Here is a 9,456-nt window from a genome sequence, read left to right as displayed (position 1 = left end):
ATCTAACGGCTGAAATAAAAACAATCACGATGGTTATTTATTTAAACAACCGCTAAAGGTTCACCCTTATTTCAAAGGATTTTCTTTCCTCATAAGTTTATTTTCTCATGGATATTCACCGTTTATCATGACTTAAAAGTTTCAAGTTTGATTCTCGTGGTACACCTATCTATATATTCCTTTATTAAATTTTTTTATTTAATTGTATTAGGGCCATAAGCCTTCTTTGTAATAAAAAGGATAATAAAATCTCTTAAATGATGACTAGTGCTCCAACCAGCGTTTTGTGCGAGTTCATTTTCAATAGAGATTACTCACAATTTTCAATAGTAATTACTCACAAATTTTAAAGATAAATTTTACTTTCATGAACAATACGAAAGTTTTACAATAATTAAACAAATTTTGAATAATAATCCTAATATATTAAAATAATTTTATATAGTTTAGTGACAATTTTTTTACTGACGTGCAGTGAATATTTATTTAATTCGTTAATGTTATGCAAATTCACTACATATATTGAGTGCAAATATACAAAGTTGATACTGTAATTTTTTTTTTGAAAATAATGTTTTTCTGTCCCTAATTTCATTTCATTTATTAAGCTTTTCCCTTTATATGTGAACCTAATTTCATAGAATTAATATATTGTGTTAAGCTTTTTGGTAATCCTGTGTACACCTAAATCAACTATTTCATTTAAAACATGTTGCACATTTATTTAACTAACAATATAATATGAAGAATACTAAATAGATCTCATTCGGATATACAAATTTCATATTGCACATTTGTTAAGAAATGCAATTCAAAATCCCTTTTATAACAAATTAATTTTTTTTAAATGCTTGCATTTTTTATATAATTAGTGTGTTCCAGTAATTTATACATATGCTTAAATAACTATTTCCTAGTGTGAATTATTCTAATACAAATTTCATATTCGTTTATTGTATCATCCATTGCTTTAAACAAAAATTTAGGTATAAATATTGCATTTATTGATTAGCAATTATTACAAAAGGTAGTTAGTTTTACTACATATGTACTAGTTTTTATCTCATTCGTTGCATGTCGTTTTATATATTCACAATTTCTTATTGTAATTATTTACATTTTAAAACACAAAATTTCTGATTAAAAATAATAAAAATTTCAATTATTAATTATAGTTTCAAATTTTAATATTTTTCTATTTAAAATTAAAGTAAGTTAATTATTTTTTTCGCCACAAAGCAAGCTAATTATAACAATATTTTGAAATTATTTATTTCAATTGATATGCATAATCATATTTTTATTAATTATCAATATAATTTGACATAGACTAAATTTAGTAATAGAATACAACTTTAATTTCACTCCTTCTTTTGAATAATATTTATTAGATTTTTATTTTAAAATTTTATTTGTCAGTTTAAGCTCAAAGCACTATATTATATTATTTGTCATTTATAAGACCATAATTTTTTGAAAATTTTCTTTTTGTTTATGAGATTAAAACATCTATATATCAATTTTATAACAATTATTCTTAATTTTGGAAAATATATTGGCATCCTAACACAATAAAATATTTTAAATAATTAATTTCAAAGTTTTTTACAATTATTGAATTATAATATTAGACTAATTTTTCATGGTTCGATATATATTTTGCAACAAACAATCCCAATTAGAAAGTATTATATTATATATTTATTTAATAGTATGTATATTTGAGAGATTTATTATGGTGTCAATTATGGTCTAATGTCAAATTTTTCGTGAAAATTAAATAGAAGACTGACGTGGCTCGCCCATGAATGAATAGTAGGCTCAAACTCTTGTCACGTGTGAAATAACCCATATTTAGACCTGCCCGATGCAATTTTGTATGTGAAGAGGCGGGAATGAGATTCAGGTATTGATGGTGAGGGAGTCGGATAAGTAAAAGGGCACAGGGTGAATCAGAATATAGGTTATTTCGCATGTGACAAGAGCCATGACCCATTATTCATCCATATGTGTACTCCGTCAACCTTTCATTTACTTTTTATGGAAAATTTTACGTGAGCCATAATTGGCATGACGACCTAAATGTTGTGCTATATAGTATAATTTTGAAAAGGTTGTGATGAAATTGACACAAAAGTAAAATATTGTGTTAAGTCATATATTTTTTCCCTTTAAATTTTATGGGCTCAATAGATTACCATGTATGGATACAGCGTATTACTAATAATTTCCTATTCAACTGGTAATATATTTTCCTATTCAACTGGTAATATATTTTTCCACCCCTGAGTGTCTATCTAGATTGCCAGTAACGTAAATATTACTAGTCCATACCAAACATGGATGAACATTACCATAAATTTTAAAAGATAGAATTTACTCAGAATAAATCTAAATTATTAGTAATTTTAAATGGCAATGCAGCAAACTCCATGCTAATTATTTGTGGTAATGTTAGTCATAAATGGCAACCAATTAACTCGTATAAAATAGTGCATAACCCAAAGAAGGTAACTCCAATAAATTGCTCAAAATTTAATGGGATATTTACCTAAAATGGCTCATGGTTTACCCGTTTTGTCAAATTTATCCTATATTTTTTTTTGTCAAATCTATCCCATGGTTTACTTTTTGCATCAAATCTATCCCGGCGTTACCTTTTCCGTCGATATCTAACGTTCGTGCTGACGTGGCGCCCACGTGGCAAGTGTGACCCACTATCTCTCCATGTATCACGTCAGCACGGCCATTAGATGTTGACGGAAAAGATAACGTCAGGATAGATTTGATGCAAAAAGTAAACCATGTGATAGATTTGACAAAACAGGTGAACCATAGGCCATTTTAGGTAAAAATTCCAAATTTAATTGATTTTTCCTCATGTCATGTGATGAGGTAGGGTCACCTAATAATCTCTCGCATTATATATATCCTTTTCTCAGCTGTAAACTCCATCAACTAATTATTAGACTGTGCGTGAGCCCAAATAGTCAATCCCGAGAGCCATGGCCAGGATCCTCGTCGCCATTTTTGCGACTTTGTGCTGTCAGTATATATTCATCTTTTGTCGAGTACACTTACGTAAATGATCATGATATTTCAACAGTGTCGATGAAATTTCTCAAACATGATACATATATTACTTGACAATGCAGGTATGGCAGTCCTGGGAGCAGATTTAGCGGGTGCCTTGGGTCATCCGAGAGTTGAGCAGGTATGCAATTTGAAGTGCCCTCCTTGTTACAAGCTTGACACGGCCAAGCCTGGCGTCTGCGCTTGTCAGATAGATAAAACAGCCAATTGCGTTTGCAACATCGATGCACAGTGTAATTGCCCTCCTGGACTCGTTGGATCGAGATGTAACAGTGGCAATTGCGTGTGTGTGAAGAAAGATAGTTGAACAGCGATAATTCGATATCAGAATTCAGAATAAGAATGTAACAGGGCAAGAAATCTCTGATGTAATGGACAAAACGAAACGAAAATAGTAATACTCAATTTTTTATTTTTCTTGAACTTGTTATGTGCATTTCAATAATCGATGATTCACTTTTTGGGCCTAAATAACTATTAAAACCTGAAATAATATGTTCCGTGCAAGAAGTCGAAAGAATCACAAAAGGACAAAGTTGCTATACTGTTGGAGGAAATAGATTTACCATTTGAGAAGTGTTACGAATATCGAAGTGCCCGGTGCCCAGGGAAGGGGTTGAAAGTATTTATAGATGCACTACAACGAATGCAACTGTTAGTATCGGAAAAAAAAAATGACCGCACAGTAAAGTGTGGGTTAAATTACACTCCTTTCTTTTGAGATTTCAGTCATTAAAAAAAAAAAACGTGAGTTGACTTAAATGATTTGGCGCTTTTTCAATTTAAACAAGTTTTCGAGTCCAAATTCTTGTGAATATAAAAAATTCACGTTGGGAGAGTTTTATATCTTAGTCGGTCGTTCCGACTCGACTGAATTAGTCGGGATCCAATTGGACTTCTAAATATCATGATTCATACAAAAAAGCTGTCCCCGTTTGACGATATTGACTAACACCGTTAGAATATTCTGTGAAATATTCCATTAACTTTTATCATTATTTCAAATTTTCATTTATGAAAAACAAATGACAAACAACAACAACACAATTATTATTATTGTTGTTGTTTATTTTTTTTAAAAATGAAAAAAAAATTATAGGAGCTAATGGAATATTCGGACGGTGTAAATCAATATAGTCAGCAACAGCAGCAACAACAATAATAATAATAATAAAGCTATTCGGTTTTTTAACAACGAAAGAATATGACGCATCCTAATTTGCACGGACTATTATGAAATCATCATACCAACTTAAACCATGGGCACGGACGATTAGCAACGAAAACATTTGACGCATCTTAACTTGCAAGCGGGACAAGTCCGTTGATCCTACCTAAGAAAGCATGACTCACATTGCAGCAAATGAGAGGACGTCTGTTAATCACTCAGATAATTACTAGAATTTCTAAATTGTGACAACTTAACCGTTTCTTCGTATATAAACTTTTCTCTGCAAGAGGATATGCCAATTCTCACATGTATGGTTTACTTTGCCCATTACATGATTCCTATTGAACCATTTTAACAGTCCCGAGAAACTATTTTCCTTATATCTCTTTGAAAAGCCGAAAAGTGGGAAGCAGCATTTCAATAGCAAGCCAACACATCTTCACATCCAAATTTGAATAAAATCTGCTATCGGGATGTTATGAGTACATTCCATCAACAGAAGCACTTATCGAGTTGGTCCAGACCATCTTCTTTGGATAGCTTCACCAACATTCCTCAGAAGTAGTCATTATGTAACACAAACTCATGCATAAAATCTAAAAGCTTCCTCTAAGTTAGTGAAATACATCGCCAGTCAAGAGCAGTCCCATGCTATAACTAATGATGGATAAGAATACAAAAACCAGCCGATGCTTTTTTTGAAAAGAAAATGTCATTTCTATGAGGAATGGATCACTCCGTCCCAACTTACAAATGGGTGATCACGATTATTAGTTTTATCCACCAGTTGAGCAGATCTTACGCATGTGAAAGACGAGCCGACTCATAGCATGATCTTCCCGCAGAGTCGCCAGTGTGCTCCAGTGTGAAAGAGAGATTTCTCAAATACCCAGATGTCCCGGACGAGGATCTGTGAAAGCACCGAGAGGACAGAACTTTTACTGAAAGAGGCATAAAAGACCTACTCCGAGTCTGATCCATAAGAAAATTGTATAGATATACCTTGTGAGTCTAAATCCGGGTATTAAGCTTTGGCGACTAAAACTTGATTATTGAGCAAATTAGGCAGCTTATTAGATGATCCTGTCATCTTCAAATTCTTTTGGGCCATCTCATTGATTATGTCATAATGTATTCTAAACCCATAACTGAACAAATAAGACTGCTTAATAATCAAACTTTAGTGTAGCTGTTTCTCAAAAACGCGTCTGCAACTAGGGAAGTAGAGTTTGTTCAAGGAAGATGAATTTTCGTGAATAAGAGTCCCTGCAGGGCCTACCTCCTTATTTTTATCACCAGCGACTACTTTGCCGTTTGAATCATATGCCTCAAATCTCTGCAAGAAAATGAGATGGATCAACTCTAGACTTATTCTTCTGAAATATGCCTGATGCACCGAGCAATTTAACAGATACCAAACCATTTATGGAAGTAAAAGTTTCCACAAAAATTACAGCTCTATACCTGCTTAGTTAAGAACTCGAGCGTTAGTTGAACAAACACTTTGTTGACGTCATTTTTGTCCACTCCAATCTGTCTCAGAAGATGGTGCTGTCACTTAGAACTGGAAACGTTTATAACCCAAATGACAGACAGTAGCACAGGATTAAACTAGTAGATTCATTTTTCCTTCTGTTACCCTCAGTGCGAACATTGACAAAGAACAAACAGATACAAAACCCGAAATAAGAAATGCTTTTGGCCAGAAAAGAAACAATTAACCCAAACAATGAAATATATTTATCAGATATACGACTTTGACAACCACATTGGGGTCTACTCACAAGCCTAGCTCGTAAAGTTCGTATCTTCACAGCAGGTTCAACCATATCCCAGTAAACCGTGCTCCACATAGATGTTCTCTGCTTAATATCATTTTTCAGCGTCTGTAAAAGGAAAGGAACACAACATTATGGCCCCAAATCTAAGATTATAGGGTGACAACGAGTACATGGACAGAAGCATACGGAGTACATTTTCTCTGTAACAAGCTTCCGCAGCGATTTTTTGTCACCATGAGCCACCAGAAAGTTTATCTGGAACAAAGGGATAAGTGTAGATCTTACTCAAACCAGTCAAATTATGTACCTGCTAATGCTGATTATATTAATGGTCCATTTTCCAAGACTTCGAGAAAATCATGGGTAACTGAGCAACTAATCATCCGAATCACAAGAGTACAACATAAACTTACCTTCTTATATAAATCAATGGCCTCCAGGTAGAACTGCTGTTTCGTGTATCCAGTTCTTCTCAGCTTAGCGATGGCATAAGCACTTTTAAGCTGTAGATTGAAAACACAGAAAAGTGTTTTATGAAGATGACATATAAACTACTTTCTTCCTCAAATTTTAGAAAGCATTTATTGCTTCTGTACCACTTCTGTTATCCTCTTTTAAAACATATAAGTTTATTGAAGATGTATAGAAGATATCAGAGACTTCACCTTGAAATTTCTCCTTCGTGCATTTTCTATTTTTGCTTTAAAAAGTCGAACTTATAATCTTTCAAAATAGAGAATATTTCTAAAATCTTACACCGTGGGCATCAAATTTTGCAAACGGAAAACAGGTTTCATGAATTAAAAGAACCGAAAAGTAAATACAGCCGGAAGAGTAGTGTCACCTCTAGGATGACATCATCTTTGGTTCTTCGCCAACCACTTCGTGTGAACCATCTGACATCAAAATGTGTCAGAATCTGTGTAGAGATGTAAAAGCAACCACTGCACAATTCTAGTAAAGAAAATACGCACGATAAAGCATTTCAGCTAGATAGTAGCATTATTGAAATTATTACAGAATGAAAATACAAATATGCATTTAGATATATAAAAGGAATAGTATACTTTTACAGACCTCTTCCAAAACGGGATTGGTTCACGAGGAGCATATGGTTCATAAACAAACCCAGGACTAAACATTGAAATTTGAGCCCCCTGCATCGAACATGTCAATAAGATTTAAAAAAAAAAAAAAGCTTTACAGCATACAGAGAATAATCTCTTCTTTCTCTTGTCCAGCATTTTAGCAAGAAAAGAAATCTTCAGAAAAACGTCTTTGCTGCCGATCTAGTCCATGATTGCTAAATTCCAGCAGAGAAAGCAGAGGTAATGATGAGAAATTAGGGTACTGGCTACAACAAACACAAATATCTATTGGCCTTTGATGCAAAACAGCAAAAGCTCAGATTCACCCTGAAAAAATTAGCTGCTGATGACTTTACGCGGATTAAGTGTCATGGTGATGATTAACAGATAATATCCAGTTTAAAAGGGCAAAAGAGCAATAGTGGCAAAGAGAATGTACCCTCTGGCGAGCTTGGGCTGAAGGTTTTACTTGAGTTGCCAATGATCTCACAGAATTCACGTAAATTGAGAGTGCAGTTGTCTGAAAGAAAATTGAAAGAAATGATAATTCAGGCAGGCAGAGCACCATCAAGACATGCAGAAACCAAAACTTAAACAGAGTATGCTCTAATAAAAAAAAAAAAAAAGATAATTGGAAATGGTATGAATACATGATTTACCGGAGATCCATATCCAAGAAGTTACCTTCGTGGAATGAAGAGTCATTGCACTTCCACGAGGTAGGAGAGGGGCATTTTGGTCTTCATGTGACAAAGAAAAGATGCATCCTGAAGTAAATCATGGAACTAAATCAACAGAAGAAAATAACCGATCAAAATAAATCTTTACATGGGGAAGTTATGCAAGGACTCTGAGCCTTTATTTTACAAAGACAAAAATAGGGCTGACCTAATGATGAAGCACAGAAGAATACAAGTATTCCATATGATTATCCAAAATTACAGCTATAGATGAAATGCATCTGACAAATAGTCAGGTTATTGCATCCACCATAGCAGATGATCAGTCACAAAGCTTGCCAGAAGTCTGACAAAATCCATCCCATCAAACTTCCCCAATGCCATTCAACTTAATGGCCTGTCCAGCTCCATTCGTTGACATCCAATGGTAGGGAAAAACATAAAAACCGTAACCGCAATGTGGAATTGCATTTCTTGAATTGCAACATACTAACTGGAACACTGGGTTCATTAGGCAGCGCAGAATGCAATTTTCCAAGAAAATTTCAGGAGTTGCCCGGAAAGTACCCTTTTGTCAAATGAAAGAAATTGCTTGTATAAATGAATGCGAAACCGTAGGCGACTATTGATCAGCTTTAACAATTTATATATATTAAATTCAGCATTGCCAAACTATGCCCCACTGAATCTACAGCAGAAACCCTTCAACCAAAATCTTTAATGACATAATGAAAACAAAAGGGTAGCATGAAAGGGATATGAAATACCACTAGAGATCACTCTTGAGTAGCTTCTTGAGTTTCCAAGCCTGAAAATTTCCGACGAAAAGCTCCATGAATTCATCCAAGTACAAGAAAAACTTCAAGCAAAACTCAGAACGAACGACGCTTGATAATGCTAGAAGCTCGGGTAGATGATTGAAATGAGAAGCGCACTCACAGGTATGGAGATCCTTGAAGCTGAGGTGCCCGGTGAAGACTTCGAGCTCCCTGCAGCAGTCCTCGAAAAGCCATATCCTCAAAGACCCAGAGAGATCTTCGCAATATTCGCTGAACTGAAAGAATTCCGAAGCCCAATCAACAAAACAGAGGAGAGGAGAGAGAGAAAGAGAGAGAGAGAGAGAGAGAGAGGCAGAGGGAAGGGGCTTTCGAAGGGTTTAAGGAAAGATGTCTGCGGGGGCTCTGCAACGGCGTCCGCCGACGATGGCCCAATAATGGGCTTGCGGCGGGTCCAGATGGGCTACGGGAAAGCCGGCCCAAATAGAGTCTCTCCATATTCCCTTTCCAGTCAATATTATTAGGGATGTAGGCACTTCTGGTCTCAATCTCAGGTTATTTTGTCACTTTCATCCTAAATCTCTTTTTTAAAATATATTTTTATATTAATGTTCTCCTCCAAGGTTGTCGGTGTCTCCAGAGGTCATCGGCGATGTCAAAGTGGGAGAGATGGCCGTCGGTGAGGCTCCCACCCCCCCTTTTAATCTATCCCTCCCCATTTTTTCTTTCGATTTTTTTATTTTGATATTTTCATTTATTTGAAAATATATTTTTGGATTGAAGAGTGATTTTCTAACGGAAAATTGGATAGTAGACCTAAAACGATCAAAATATGAAATGATAAGAGCGAAGTGGAACGTAAAAAAA

The 9,456-nt window shown here is 34.6% G+C and overlaps 1 protein-coding gene across 3 annotated transcripts; it reads right to left on the bottom strand.

Moving 5' to 3' along the window:
- Positions 1-4,706: 4,706 nt before the first annotated feature.
- Positions 4,707-8,980, bottom strand: LOC116212675 (39S ribosomal protein L45, mitochondrial-like). 3 transcript variants are annotated; one of them, XM_031547315.1, is made up of 12 exons: positions 8,753-8,980; positions 8,581-8,621; positions 7,818-7,900; positions 7,573-7,653; positions 7,123-7,202; positions 6,890-6,941; positions 6,459-6,548; positions 6,232-6,300; positions 6,049-6,150; positions 5,729-5,815; positions 5,544-5,600; positions 4,707-5,174 (listed from the first exon to the last, which is right to left on the bottom strand). In XM_031547315.1, the coding sequence occupies exons 1-12, from the start codon at positions 8,824-8,826 to the stop codon at positions 5,088-5,090; spliced, it is 903 nt and encodes a 300-aa protein (XP_031403175.1). In that variant the 5' UTR covers positions 8,827-8,980; the 3' UTR covers positions 4,707-5,087. The 3 variants fall into 3 exon arrangements, with proteins under 3 accessions (XP_031403175.1, XP_031403176.1, XP_031403177.1); XM_031547316.1 differs by having other exon boundaries at positions 5,729-5,797; positions 8,753-8,976; XM_031547317.1 differs by lacking the exon at positions 8,581-8,621 and having other exon boundaries at positions 8,753-8,978.
- Positions 8,981-9,456: the final 476 nt, after the last annotated feature.

Source organism: Punica granatum, chromosome 7, assembly GCF_007655135.1.
Source record: "Punica granatum isolate Tunisia-2019 chromosome 7, ASM765513v2, whole genome shotgun sequence".
NCBI classification, from domain to species: domain Eukaryota; kingdom Viridiplantae; phylum Streptophyta; class Magnoliopsida; order Myrtales; family Lythraceae; genus Punica; species Punica granatum.
This window is presented reverse-complemented; position numbering and strand designations above follow the sequence as displayed.